General features: G+C 47.0%; 1 protein-coding gene across 1 annotated transcript; it reads left to right on the top strand.

The window, feature by feature from the left end:
* The first annotated feature begins 191 nt into the window (after positions 1-191).
* Positions 192-3804, top strand: LOC107280612 (uncharacterized). The gene is made up of 2 exons (XM_015779278.1): positions 192-548; positions 3070-3804. Exons 1-2 carry the CDS (start codon positions 192-194, stop codon positions 3802-3804), a joined length of 1092 nt encoding a protein of 363 aa, XP_015634764.1.
* The last annotated feature ends 12007 nt before the right edge of the window (positions 3805-15811 follow it).

The raw sequence follows: 15811 nt of genomic DNA, 5'->3' as shown, positions 1-15811 counted from the left end.
GATGGCGTAGTGGTGTCAGTTTGAGTCTGTACATATTTGCTATATATATGAGCATCAGAAAACGTCGCTGGTTGGTTCGCGACACCAAAAACTCTGTTCGTGTTCATCGTCTTTCCAATTCAGAGAATTCGCGTGAGAGAGAGAGTGAGGATTCACAATCTTGGGCTTTGCTATCATTTGGTATCAGAGCCATGTCCGCTCCCGCCAGCGGTTCGTCTCGCACTCACCGGCGAACAGGCCGCCGGCTCTCGCCGTCTCCGCCGCGCGTGAGCGGGCGACAGCTCGTCGTGCAGCGGATTGTTAAGGAAGATGGCTCCGTCTACTATCCAATACTCAGACGCTCAAATTACTCCGATTGGGCGGTGTTGATGCGAGTCAATCTCCAGGCTCAAGGTCTGTGGGATGCTGTCGACACCGGCGATGTCCCGTATCAGGAAGATTGCCAGGCGCTTTCAGCCATCTTGCGAGCGGTGCCGGCTGAGATGGTCCGGCCGCTTGCCGAGAAGGACAGCGCCAAAGACGCCTGGGATGCGCTCAAATCCATGCGAGTAGGCGCAGATCGTGTTAAGGAGTCCCGAGCACAGAAGCTGCGCCAAACTTTTGAGTCCATGCGATTCAAGAATGGCGAACACCTGGAGGATTTCAGCCTTCGTCTCCAGTCCTTGGAGATGATCTGTCTGAAGAGAAGGTTGTTTGAAAATTGCTTCGCGTCGTTCCCCGGAGGTATCGCCAAATGGCTCTATCGATTGAAACCTTGATTGATCTCACTGTTTGATGAATTTTTATACCAAAATTCATAGAAAAAATAATATATCATTGGGCATTAATTTGCAGCCCAATTTTACGAAATACACGTGAAACATGTCTCTACGACATGTGGGACCAGAAAATTCAAATATCATACAATGTTCAAACATATTCAAAATTGGACTCGTTTTGTTGTATGTTTTGATTGGAAAATAATGGTTCCAACAGAATTCATATTTGATATATGATTAGGGAGATATAAACATTTGAAGGAGATCAACCAGTGTTAACCTCGTATATCCTTAATTTGTTTGCTGCTCCTCACCGGTTGGTAATTATCCTTATGGCAGTGTTTGGCAAATGTCTAAAGGAAATGATTTCCCACTCATCTTTAAATCCTAACCATTTATTCTCCCTCATCCATTTAATCCTAACCCTTCATTCATTTCCTAATCCCAATCCCACCCCTCATTTCCCATTATCCAAACACACCCTATGAGGTGTGGGATCCACCGTCAATTAGCCAAGTTAATCCTCGTGATTATCTCCAGCACACACACGTTCTTTTTATCTGGAGCACAAAATTCTTTTTATCACGCGCAGGTCGTTGGATTAACAGACGCGCTGGCTTATCCAGAGAATTAACGCTTGATTTCGCTGGCTTGCTGAAATCTCGGAAGGGATTAGGCGAGGACTCCGTCGCCTCTACTCTTATATAAGGCGCTGTCCCTCACGACGCAGGAGGTGGGAGAAAATCCCCGGCGCAGAGGCGGCTGGCAGAGGAGAAGACGTAGGTAGGCAACTATGCTGTGTGCTCTGATCTGCTTATAGTTTCACAAACCCATATCCAACATATACACAATTTACACGTCGTCACCGAGAAGCACACATAGACGGCGGACCGCTGCGCGGCTCAGCAGCAATATGCCTTAGAGAGCCGCCGGCGCTGATGGCATCTCTGCCGGCGAGTCGTCCGTCCTGAATAACAAGCAGATCGATCTTGTTTTTCGTCAAGAAAATATCATCAGTGGTGTGCAGACGAGTCCGATCCTCGTGGGGTTGGACCGTCTAAGTTATCAAATATTGGAGTTGGATATTTATTTGTATAAACTTAGGATGAGTTTGAGCCTTATTGGCATCAGACCAACCATGATTTACACATATTTATATTCTCGTTCATGATAAAAAATCGGATGCGCATATTTATAAACTTGGGATGAGTTTGAGCCTTATTGGCATCGGACCAACCATAATTTATGCATATTGATGTTCTCGCTCATGATAAAATATCGGATGTGCATATTTACTTGTATAAACTTGGGATGAGTTTGAGTCTAATCGGCATCGGACCAACCATGATTTATACATATTTATATTCATACCGGAACAATTATAGATTTGCCTTGTGCATGTCATGTGCGGGAGCAATTCCTTCTCTCTCTAAATTCTACCAGATGGATGGGAGCAACTCTCAAAATTCTTGAAGACAACAAAAACAATGCTCGCCAGGAGGGCAAGGCATGCAGATTTACAACACACGTCGACATCATGGCCGAGTGTCGACGAGATGAAATGGCCAATTTATCAATATTTGTGCTATGTCCGAGACCGACGAGTCCGGATAACATATTGGCTAAAGCTGACAAGGCTGCAGTCATTAACTCATTCCATTTGTCTATGACCGACGAGGTTAGATGAAACCATGGCCGAGTGTCGACAAGGCCAGGTCACTATACTATTAACACGTCTAAAATGGACGGGAACTGGATATACCGTTGCTGGGCACCGACGAGGCAAAAGCAATCACAAAATCCATGTTTGATGAAGGCCGGGGCACATGAGTGGGCACCGATGAGGCAAAGGTCACCCGCTTCACCAAATTCCCTCCGTATACTAACATGATGATAGTGTATTGTGACTGGGTTTTGGCAAAACAAAGCCATCAGTTCCACATTCACTATATTCACCGTTAAATCTGAACCAACCTCAACCTTCGGCGAGCAACCAAATTTTGATGTTGACGATCACAAAGCGCAGCTTAATCGGAGGTGTTCCATAGGCTCGCTCCTATAGATGTAATTAACCGGCCGCCTCATTGCTAGCGCCGGGAATCAGCGGACTGCACGGAATCTCCTGTCAAGATACCTCTCCATTAAGCATTCCTCACGAAGGCAAAAGGCGAACTCCTACAGGAGCCCTCATGTATTTGTAAACATTCATGTTAATGAATCATGATTAATAAAAAGGCAATACAGGGTTTCCCTATTTTCTGTGTGTTCGTTGTTTTGTTTTCATCAAACACTGACCTTGCTTTCTATTGAGGATCTGACTGGCCGGCTTCTCACCGTCGACGATCACCCCGACTCTGATGGCGAGGACGCGGGTCAGGTGCTCTTCAGCGAAAAGGAGGCCCCTGCTCACTCAAACAAGGAAGCTGGGCAGAACTCAGCCGGGGGGAGGGCGTCCAGCTCACGGCAACCACACCGCAGCAGGCGCGAGCGCGACGGCAACGGCTCCGACGGCAAGTCAGGTTCGTCCCAAGCGGCAAACCGCAATGTGTCCAAGGACAAATGCCGGTACTGTGGCAAACTTGGTCACTGGGCCAAGGACTGTTGCAAGGCGAAGCGAGACCGCGAGAAACTGGCTCAGGCAAACCTTCTCATCACCGAGCCTGCTCAAGCCGCGGACGAAGGGGAGCCGACACTGCTGATGGCGCAAGTGTGCGAGCTTGCCCCTGCTACCGATCCTGTCATTACTGACGGGGAGGTGACACTGAAGGAGGAACGTGCTCACGTTTCTCTTCAGGATGAAGGAAAGCCCGTTGATCTAGACTGGATCCTTGACACGGGCGCTTCAAATCACATGACGGGCTACCGTGATGTGTTCTCCGAGCTTCACACCACCGTGCGCGGCACTGTCAAGTTTGGTGATGCGTCGAGAGTCTGGATTGAAGGACGAGGCATGGTGCTGTTCGCTTGCAAGAATGGTGACCACTGCGCGCTCACTAGCGTCTACTACATCCCCAAGCTTCGGAGCAACATGGTCAGCCTTGGCTAGCTTGATGAGGCGCATTGCAAGACGGTGATCGAGGATGGTGTTCTCACTTTGCATGATCCACAGCGACAGCTGCTGTGTAGGGTGCGCCAAGGAGTTGGGCGCCTCTACGTTCTCCACGTCGAGCTGGCGCAACCGGTTTCCCTTCTCGCAAAGGGGAAGGATCAAGCCTGGGTCTGGCACGCTAGATACGGTGTCACGCCCAGAAATTTTCGAATAGAATTCCAAGCAGAATGTGCATTAAAATCCCCGTCCAGGACCGGCCGGGGTACACAAACGACAAAGTTGACATACAGATCCACGTCTTACAAACATTATAAAAGTTTTACATAAATGCAGCGGAAAAACAAAAGATAACTGGAGCTAAGCCTTGACTTGAACTACAGCGGGAACACCACTCCACAGGCATCCTCGATGGCACGGACGAAGCCTACTCCTCGGAGAAACCACCATCTGACGCATACTCAAACTCTGGGGTTTGGGGAAAATAGAGCAAGACTGAGTATTACCAACTGTACTCAGCAAGTCATACCGGAATAGGGGTATGATGCAGGGAATTATCAAGGGATAGCTATAATGGTTCATTTGCATAAAACGAGCATTTATAAACAGAAGTTGAAAGCAGTAAAGCAGTTGTAACAATTAATCAATATTAATCATCCACTGTCCAACGCTATACCACATTGCAACAGGCCCAACCATCCACCTATACTATCCAATTTCATTAGACTAAACTAGGGTGAGACTAATCACGGTGAATCTGGTTGATCGCCCATAACCACGGGCACGGCCATTTGAATAGTTTTACTCTGATCAGAGGTGTACAACTGTACCCACAAGACACAACCCCACGACACGTTTTCGTGCGCCGGCATGCCACCACGACATACTAGAAAGAGGCCGTGACAGGACCCTTCGCATAACCCCCTCTAACCAAGCACACCACACCTCAGGTTTCACCCCCACTCCTCGCAAGGCCGTGGGCAGTCCCCTCTCGTGCCTAGATGAATCCGGAAGCCGCATAGGCCATCGCAGGACCCATCCAAACTCCATCACGCCCACCCTTGCCTGGATGCGTCAGGTAGAGGAAAGCTACACTACAAGCCCAGCCGTTGCCCACACTGGCTTGTGGTAAGTATGATAAGTTCTTACAGGGCATCCCGCGAACCGGTCCTTAACTGCTATGGGTGCGACCAACAAAACCATGCACCCACAGCCCACCATGTGATTTATTTTAATTAACCAATACCGAAGCGGTGGCACTAATCCAACATTACCATTAGAATCTACAGTCTATACATTAATAGGATTTTCCCCTTTGTGTGCTAGTTGAACAAAGCATGGCTAAGCAATCCCTAGTCCAATATCTAGTCATGTTATAACCCAAGCTAACAAAGGAGCATGGTACCAAAATAGCATGGCTGTAACAGTAGGTAAACATCACATAGTATTATTGTAAAACAATGCAGTATTTGAAGGAAAACATTAGAACATTTGCAATATAGGATCAACATGTTCAAGTGACCGGCATGACTTGCCTTGCTCTACTGCTGGAGGAACCTCGACGACTATCTCGAAGTACACCGGAGCGTCGGAAGAGCCGGAATCTAAGTGACATACATAGCAAACAATACAAACACGCTATAATACTACTGAAACAGAGAACAAAACCAATTTTAATGGATTCTACATATTTTTCTTGATTTACTAAGACTTGAATGGGTTTAAACGGAGCTCGGATGAATTAGTTATGAATTTTAGAAGATTCACTGTGTTTTTACTATAAACAGAAAAATCCTTAATTGAATTATTGCGCAATAAATGCCCAGGGCTGACGTCATCAAAGGGAGCGGGTGGCGCCGACATGCGGGGCCCGCATGTCAGCGGCGCAAGGGGAGAGGGAGGGGGCGCCGGCACGTGGGCCCCACGGGTCAGCGGCACAAAGCGGCCGGTCCACCGTGGACTGGGGCCACGCGGGTGGTCCACCGCCGGTCCACGGGACCGACGGTCCGGATCGGCCTCGGGCCGATCGGACGGCGCAGGGAGCAGCCGCCGGGCTTGGCTCGGCTTCAAAGCCGGCCGGCCGGCCATGGCTAGAGGCGGCGGCGTGCATGACCACCGGCGGCGACCGGCGGCGGCGGACGGCGCGAAGGCGGCGGCGCACAGCCGGAGCAGCGGCGCGGCCAAAAGCAATGGCGCACGCGGGAAGGGGAAGGAAAGGAAGGGGGAGGGATTCCTCACCGGAGGGGACGGCGGCGACCGGCGGCAGAAAACGAGGGAGGCGGCGAAGTCCGGCGATGCCGAGGTGCGGACGAGTGACGGCGACACCTAGGGGAGGGGAGGACAGGAATTAGCGCAGAGGAAAAAACCCCACGGTGGCCATCCATGTCGGCCGGAGTCGGAGGGGAGAGGGGACTCACCGGCGACGCGAGGGAAATGTGGTCTTGGTGGGATTTCGGCAACGCAAGGCGGCGGCTGGGAAAGATCTTGCGGCGGCGAAGCTAGTGGTGACGGCGGCTTAGCGCGGCGGCGGCTCTAGCGGGGGCAGCACGTGGCCGTAGTGCGGTGGCAAGCGGTGGCGCTGGCGGCGAGCGGCGCGAGCTCGGTAGGAAGCACGGGAGGGAGCGGCGAGAGCGGAAAGGGAAAGAGGAGGCTCGGGGCAGCGATTTATAGGTGCGGGATGGGTGGAAACGGCCGGGAAAGCCTCCTTTTTGACCTGCGACGTGGGGTGGAGAGAGAGATAATGGGGGGATTCAAAATGCGAATCCCGCCCCTTGCGAGCGCGCGCGCGGGCCGGGAGACGCGGGGGAGACGGCGGCGACGTGGGGAGGACGCGGGGACGGCGCGGCGTGGGCGCGGCAGGAGCGGAGGAGGTGGGTGCGGCGGTTTCGGCGGCGGTTGCCGACCTGGGGCGGGCGGCCGGAGGAAGGGGACGACCTCGACAGGTGGGACCCACCTGTCGGCGTCCCGGAGAGAGAGAGGGGCGGCTTGGGCCGGCCCACAAGGAGGAAAAGAGCGCGCGCAGCGGCGGGCGGACTAGGCCGACGGCCCAAGAAGAGGAAAAAGGAGGGAAAAGAAAAAGAAAAGGAAGAAAGGATTTATCCTGGGATTTAAAATTGCATGTGCTCAATTTTAATTGGTTAAAATTATTTCTAGGGCTCTCAAAATTCCACTAAAAATCTTGTTAGCAAATTTCGACATGTAGAACTCAAGAAAAATTCCACATGCCAATTCCGATTATTATTTGCATTGGTTTATTAGGGTTTACTCTTGCTTTTACACCGATATTTTCTTGGGACCATTTATAAATTCAATTTAGGCTTGGGAGGAGAACTTCAGGGTGTGACAAACCTACCCCCTTAAACGGAATCTCGGCCCCGAGATTCGGAGGAGCTGGCGAAGAGGTGCGGATGGGCGGCCTTCAACTCATCTTCTCTTTCCCAGGTTGCTTCCTCCTCTGAATGGTGGCTCCACTAAACCCGGCAAAACCTGGTGACCTTGTTTCTAGTCCTCCTTTCGCTGGTCTCAAGGATGCGAACTGGCTTCTCCACGTAGGTCAGATCTTCCTGGATATCGATGTGCTCTGAATCGGCTTGTTCTTCGGGTACCCTCAAGCACTTCTTTAATTGGGACACGTGGAACACGTCATGGATACCGATCATATTGAATGGAAGTTCTAGCTGATAAGCAACTTCTCCTCTTCGTTCCAAGATTTTGTATGGTCCCACGAAGCGTGGTGCCAACTTGCCTTTGGTTTGAAAACGGTGTACTCCCCGGAGCGGAGTAACACGAAGGTACACGTAATCCCCGGCTTCAAAAGTGAGCTCCCTTCGGCGGTTGTCCGCGTAGCTCTTCTGTCGAGACTGGGCAATTCTTAGCCTCTCTCTGACGGTCCTGACTTTCTCTTCCGCTTCCGTTAGCACTTATGTTCCGAACAGTTGACGTTCGCCTGTTTGATATCAGAAGAGAGGTGTGCGGCACTTCCGGCCGTACAACGCTTCGAACGGTGCCATTTGAAGACTAGCCTGGTAGCTGTTGTTGTAAGAGAACTCCGCATACGGCAAGCTTTTGTCCCAAGCTCCACCAAAATCAAGTGCACAAGCCCTTAACATGTCCTCCAATATTTGATTGACTCGCTCGGTCTGACCATCGGTCTGCGGATGGTAGGCTGTGCTGAAATTCAACCGGGTTCCCAATTCCTCTTGCAATTTCTGCCAGAACTTTGAAGTGAATTGGCTCCCTCGATCAGATACTATCTTTTTGGGTACTCCATGTAGACACATGATTCGCAAGAGGTAGAGCTCTGCCAACCTTTTGCCCGTATAAGTAGTGTGCACTGGGATGAAATGAGCGACTTTGGTAAGCCGATCCACAACTACCTATATCGAATCGTGGCCAGATCATGTCCTGGGCAGACCTGTTATGAAATCCATTCCAATTTCTTCCCATTTCCATTCCGGGATCTGAAGAGGTTGTAATAGTCCTGCGGGCCTCTGATGTTCTGTTTTAACTCGCTGACAAACATCGCAGAGCGTGACGAATTCAGCTATTTCCCTCCTCATGCTGGCCCACCAAAATTTTTATTTGAGATCTTGATACATCTTGGTACTACCCGGATGAATGGAGTATTGAGTCTGATGAGCCTCGGTGAGTATCAGATCCTTCAGCTCTTTGTCATCAGGCATGTGCAATCTTTCTCCCATCCAGACTGTGCCATGTTCATCCTCAAGGAAGTCCCGGGCTTTTCCGACCCTCATATTCTTTTTCAGTTCAGCTATCTCAAGATCCGTCACTTGAGCTGCTCTGACTTGATCCACGAGCGTAGGCCGTGCTTCTAGAGTGGCTACGAACCTGTGTTCAACGATTCCCACGTTGAGACGTTCAAGCTCCTGCTGCAATTCTTCACACATGTCCTCGGTGCATAGGGCATTGCAGTAGCTTTTCCTGCTTAAAGCATCTGCCACCACATTGGCTTTACCCGGATGGTAGTGAATGCTCATGTCATAATCTTTGATTAGTTCCAGCCATCTTCGTTGTCGGAGATTTAGATCCGGTTGGGTGAAGATGTATTTCAGACTCTTGTGGTCCGTATATACTTCACAGCGGTTGCCAATCAGATAGTGCCTCCAGATCTTCAAAGCATGTACCACTGCTGCCAATTCCAGGTCATGAGTTGGATAATTCCCTTCATGTGGACGCAACTGCCGCGAGGCATAAGCGACCACTCTGCCCTCTTGCATTAGAACACATCCAAGCCCGTGGCGAGATGCGTTGCAATAGACTCGGAAGTCTTTTGTCTAGTCGGGCAGAATCAGAACTACGGCGGATACTAATTTCTTCTTGAGCTCCTCAAAACTCTTGTCACACTCAGCTGTCCATTTAAACTTCTCATCTTTCTAAAGCAACTGAGTGATGGGTCGGGCGATCCTGGAGAAGTTTTCAATGAATCGGCGGTAATAACCCGCAAGTCCAAGAAAACTCTGAATCTGTGACACGGTCTTAGGTGGGGTCCATTTGGTAACTGACTCCACATTCGATGGATCAACTGCCACGCCTTGAGCTGTAATAACGTGACCCAGAAATTTGACTTCCGACAACCAGAAGTCACACTTGCTGAACTTGGCATATAACTGGTGCTCCTTCAACTTCTCGAGTACCCGACAGAGATGTTGCTCATGTTCTTCTTCGGACTTTGAATAGATAAGTATGTCGTCGATGAATACCACAACAAACTTGTCCAGAAATTCCATGAACACTTTGTTCATCAGATTCATGAAGAATGCGGGTGCGTTGGTAAGTCCGAAAGACATAAGCGTGCACTCATACAACCCATACCGAGTGGTGAAGGCTTTCTTCGGAATATCCTCTTCCCGAATTCTCAACTGGTGATAGCCTGATCGCAGGTCTATCTTAGAAAACACTTTAGCTCTTTTCAGCTGATCAAACAAATCATCGATCCGCGGCAAAGGATATTTGTTCTTGATTGTGACCTCATTGAGTGCGCGGTAATCGACACACATTCTCTTCGTCTTGTCCTTCTTCTCCACAAAAATGACCGGAGCACCCCAAGGTGAAATACTTGGTCGAATGTACCCTTTCTGCAGCTGCTCATCAACCTGCTTCTTGACCTCTGCTAGCTCGTTGACTGCCATCCTGTACGGTCTCTTGTAAATTGGAGCGGTTCCCGGTGCCAAATCAATCCGGAATTCAATCTCTCTCTTGGGTGGCATGGTAGTGAGGTCTTCAGTAAACACTTCTGGGTACTCGCAGACTATGGGGATATCTTCCAATTTCCTCGAACTCTTCCCCTCGGTGACCACTGGGATTTCCACCTCAATCTGATTCAAGGAGACCCCTTGCTTTGGTGAGACTAGTGATTTGTGTTGGCAACATTTTGTGACAAGTCGACAAGCACAATCGCAACACCTAAACGCCTTGCGGTGACATGGAGTCGCCAACCACCTCGATCTAGCCAAAGGACCAAATCAAGATGGGTTTTGTAGAAAGAAAAGCTAAACCGGCTAGCGGAGCCGATTTAGAGATCAAAATCAGCCTCTAGGCCGATTTAGATCGATATGAGGATAACTACCCGTCTCGTGGGCAAAACGGAAGTTTTACAGGACAAACCTACAAAGAGGTGTCGCACTCTCGCTGCGGCGGCGGATGGTTTACAGCGCAAACCGACAAAGATGGACTAAACTAGGGTAAAATAGAAAACATAGTTAAAAAACGATTCAAGTAGATTGTATTCGGGGGTTTTACAATGAACCGGCCTTGTCCCTTATATAGGGGTTGGTCTTGCCCTCTACAGGCCCTCCTTCACGTCCAATTCGGGATAGAAACCAATGGAAACACGAAACATGCCTTCCTGAGCAAGGAAACCCGAGACCCGACGAAAACAGAGTCGGACTCAGACCCTCACGGTCTGACCGCCTACATAACTGCGGTCAGACCGGCCCTACTAGCCGGTCAGACCGCCCACATACCTATGGTCTGACCGGCCCTAGTGAAGGAAACCCGACACTTTCCAAACTTTGGCAATTTTTCCCTATTTCGTCCATAGGTGCCAAATTTGGGTGTAAACACATGCCCCCCTGCCTTTTTGGTGAACATACGTGAACCTAAAAGCATAGAACATGTTATCTCAGGGCGATAATCCAATTACCGGCCATAGGACTTCCTAAGCATCTTACCAAATGCTCGGGAAGTATTTCTTCAAGCTATTTCCCATTAATTGCTCTTTGAAAACACCGTCTTGAAGTGTCTTCATCTCCTTCAAAGTCTTTAAACGCTTGTCGATGACGTCTTCAAAATTGCTTCCCATCAAGGTCTTGTAATCGTCAACCGACAAGTCGTCTTGCTTGAAATACCGAAGAGAGCCAAGATTTACCTCAACTGGCAAAACGGCAATTTTAACAATGTTTTATTACTCGACTCGGCTTATCCATTAGCCTGAGCGTAGTAAAGAGAAGAACTCAACAACTTAATATCATAAGATTCGGCAAAACTTCTCACTTCCTTGGACATAAAAGAAGCTCCTTTAATGTTTGAGGAATACCGAATCTATGAACGATATGCTTCAAAATAAAGCCAATTACCTCCGTAGTAATATTCTCGAGCGGCACGGCTTCGGCTCACTTAGTGAAGTAACCCATTGCAACTAGCACGAACCAATGCCCTTTTGATGACGAAGGATAAATTTGACCAATGAAATCCAAAGCCCAACCTTGGAACGGCCATGGTTTGATGATAATATTCAATATAGTGATAGGCGCTAATTTGAACATTGTCGATCCGTTAACAAGCTTCACTCCCTCTATAGCATTTGAAACAATCATCAATTATTTTCGGCCAATGAAACTCCACTCTCCTAAGCAACCAATTTATCTTACGGCCGATTGATGAATTCCACGAATTCCTTCATGTACCTCTCCCATAGCCACTTTAGATTGATCTTCATCTAAGCACTTTAACAAGACACCATCTATGTTTCGGCGATACAATATTTGAACACTTGCCACCGAATCTTTCGATCAACCTTAAGTGTAGGATCTTTTAAATATCTAATCAAAGGAATTCTCCAAGCTATTTCTAACTCATGGGCACAAATGTCCGAATAATTAATTCGGCCTTTTAATCAATTGTAACGTGCCCCCCAGCCTCCTGTCTGGGATCGGTCAGACCGGACACGCAATGCCGGTCAGACCACCCTGTCTGCCCGGTCAGACCGGCCATGCAGAGCCGGTTAGACCGCGGGTACCACCAGTCAGACCGGCCGTGCAATGCCGGTCAGACCACCCCTGATCTATGACTTTGCCAACTTCATCCAAACTTTTGAAATCAAGCATCGGCCTTTAGTATATAATTTTTCTTCACATAATAGCCAGATGCTTAGTGTATCAAATTATTGGACCAAAATTCCTTCTCTCTATACATATGAAAAATCATAACATTCAACTAATATGTCTAGATGAATACTAATTCAATTGGCTGTTGAAACAATAATCATCATGGCATCACAACACTTAGCCAATTGAAGTATGATCAATAATGAATCACCAAAGTCATATGTGTCACATGCATAGATTCCAATAAACTAAAAATGTAAGTAATCGGCTTGAGCATGTATGCAAAATATTAACAATGCCAATGTTCCTAAAGAAAACCACTCTAGAGCAAACCATCACAGTGACCATTGATATTAGCCGAATTACTAGTAGGCAAAACTTTCATGGTGCAATAAATATGAAATCTATATCTTATATGGTGATCCATAAAAACACATATGATTTGGCTTTAAATAAATATCAAAGAGTCATGAGCCAAATCATACCTCAAACAAATTATATGCCATCCTACCAATTCTACTTCCTAGAACTGGCATTTGCAACATGTATGTATAATATCAATTTGATAAGCAAAAACACACATGTTCTAGATAGCAAGCAATATTCTAATAACATGGCATAGGCATATAATATAATGGTAAACACAATAAACCCATATCTTGCCTTAGCATCCAACAAACGGCGGCTCAAAGATATGATGTCGTATCCATCGCCGTTCATCTTCTCTTGGTTCCTTCACGAGCATATTAATGTCTTGCCCCCCAAGCAAAATCGGCTTTCTTGATTGCACGATTTCGAAGGCAAGATGAATACCGTACTAACATCCATAGCATCATGTGAAGGAGACTTATCTCTAATGACCGATGATTCTTCTCTCATCAAATTGGATTTATCACTACTACTATGGGAAATCACCGGTCTCTTAACTTTTACTTCTTTAGATCTCCACACTTGCTTAGGTGTCGTTCGAAGCTCTAAATTGTTACATGTTTTGTTCTCCACATCTTTGGCCTCCTTTTCTTTTTGACCTATGGCCCGAAGACGCTGTAGCCTCCTCTTTTGAGAGCGAGATAAGCCAGAAGGTATCCACTTCGGCTGTGGTTGTTTTCCAGGAGCTAAACAATGATTCTTGATATTTTTTGTCGAAGTGGAAGCTCCTATGTTGCTCTCAATTTTCCCACTCTTCTCCAATGCCCCCCGGTCAGACCGGCCTCTGAGCCCGGTCAGACCGGCCACAAGCCGTCGGTCAGACCGGCCGGTAAGGTCGGTTAGACCGGCCATAGACTGGCGGTTAGACCGGCCAGCTGTCTCGGTTAGACCCCCAATGTTGGCAGTCACGGCATCAGCTTCAATCTCCTTTGCCTGCGTGGTTTCCACCGCATCTCCAGTAGGTACATGAACCTCTTGAGACTCCTCTTTGGCAGCAACGACCTCCGGAGCTTTGGCTTCTTTCCTCACCCACACCTTCTTCACCTTTTTCATTTTTTTCACCTTTGATCCACCGGACCGATTCTCTTGTGGAAAACAGTCTTGTCTTGAGTTAGATGAACGATTTGGCACTGTCCTAGGTGATTCCTTCCACTCCTGATAATGCGGCATAAGTGGTTGATGCATCCACGGCACGTAATACATAAAAGGATAACCAAACGGTGACATTGGATATGGATACCATGGCATCACAACCGGAGGTTTATATGGAGTTGGTATGGTTGATGGCTCCGATTGCTTTAATGTTTGACTAAATCTCTTCCTACGAGATGATCTTGGTCTTTTCGAATCACTAGTTTGGTTATCAAATCGTTAACCGGCTAATCCTTTCTTGTATTTAGCCATAAGCATCTCAAAAGTGAGCTTCGGCTTTTTGGTCTTTTGGGAATTAGATGACCCATCCTTTGCAACTTTATGATATTCGGCATTCGCATTTTTTATCCTATTCTTGGGCCGAAGATCCCCAATAATAACACTTTTCCCTTTCTTTTTGTCTACATCAATAGGACTAACAGGGAGAGAATCACTAACAATTCCGGTCTTAGGCATAGATGTAACCGAAATAGTTTCACAAGTGACCGGTGAAGTATCAATCGGTCTTTGCTCCATTAAGCTTGCATCTTTGAAATAACCATGAAACTCATGCTCCATTTGTGACCATGTAGAAATTGAATTAGGAGCAAGTAAACTATACCATGTAGATGCAAAGTTTGACAAAGAAAGAGGAAACAACTTTAACTTAAGCAAATCATCATTACCGGCCTTACCACATTGATCAATAAATTGGCCGATATGCTCCATTGTTGTTCTAGCATCCTCACCTGTGAATTTTGTGAAGTTGGGCACCTTAAATCCTTGCGGGTATGGGACCGAATCTACGTGTTCAGGATACGATCTTTGATATGTATGCATAGTTACTTTGGATTCTATCTCACTACTATCCTGCAAGACATTGTCACTATCTTTTCCAACATCTACATGACCGATTTGTAATTCGGTCTTAGGTGACAATGCTATTTCACTTGAGCTTGTAATACAATCCGAACCGTCATTTAGTTCGGCTATATCTTCGATGGCATTATTCTCTAAGCTAGCAACACAATCCGAACCATTACTTGGTTCGGCTATTCCATCATTGTCTAAACTAGTGACACAATCCAAACCAACACTTGGTTCGGCTATATTGATTATTGCGTTATCATCCAAACTAGTAAGACAGTCCGGACCAACATTTGATTCGGCTATACTTGTCACGGCATCATTGCACAAATTATTAACACAATCCGAATTATCGCTAGGTTCGGCTATACATGTTATTGCACTATCATCTAAACTAGCATTTAAGCTATTGTCATCCACTCGGCTTTCCTGAGTCAGAGCTTCATGCAACACATGATCAATATCAAGAAATATCTGGCCATTCAATTTCTCTTTAATAGAATCAAGCAATCCATCATATGAAATGTTGGCCAAATCTTTGTCAGTTATTTTCAAACTAAAACATCGGCTTTTAATTTCTCTAAACCTTTCAATATAATCAACGACAGATTCATTGTATTTTTGCCTAACCGATGTTATATCAGACAACCTATGCTCAGTTTTACCAGTGCAAAAATGATCATGAAATTGTTCTTCTAATTGAGCCCAAGTATGAATAGAATTTGCCGGTAAAGAAGTAAACCATGTAAAAGCATTACCGGATAAAGATAAAGAAAACAAGCGCAATTTAAAAGTATCACTATTAGCCTCACCACATTGCGCTAAAAATTGACCTACATGCTCCCATGTGGTCTTACCATCCTCACCACTAAATTTGGCAAATTCGGGAACTCTATAATTTCTAGGAAACGGCACATTATCATAATAATCAGGATATGGCTTTTTGTAAGCTCTAGCACGATTCCTAGTTTCAATCCCGAATCTATTTCTCATAATATCACTAATCACATTCTCTATGTTATTAGGCCCTTGTGGATTTGGTGGTGGGTTTGGTAGCCTAATAGGCTGGGTTTGTGGCGCAATATGATTATATTGGCCTTGCCTAGTATCGGGAGGATATCCCCTAGAAACATCATTATAAGCATTAGGAATATGTGGGGGAACTTGAGGATTAATAGTAGCAGTAGATACAGGAGGATCAAATGTTCTAAAGTGGTACAAATAACTAGCGTTAG

Source organism: Oryza sativa, chromosome 4, assembly GCF_034140825.1.
Source record: "Oryza sativa Japonica Group chromosome 4, ASM3414082v1".
NCBI classification, from domain to species: Eukaryota; Viridiplantae; Streptophyta; class Magnoliopsida; order Poales; family Poaceae; genus Oryza; species Oryza sativa.
The sequence above is the reverse complement of the archived record's forward strand: the minus strand, read 5'-3'. Positions and strand labels throughout refer to the sequence as shown.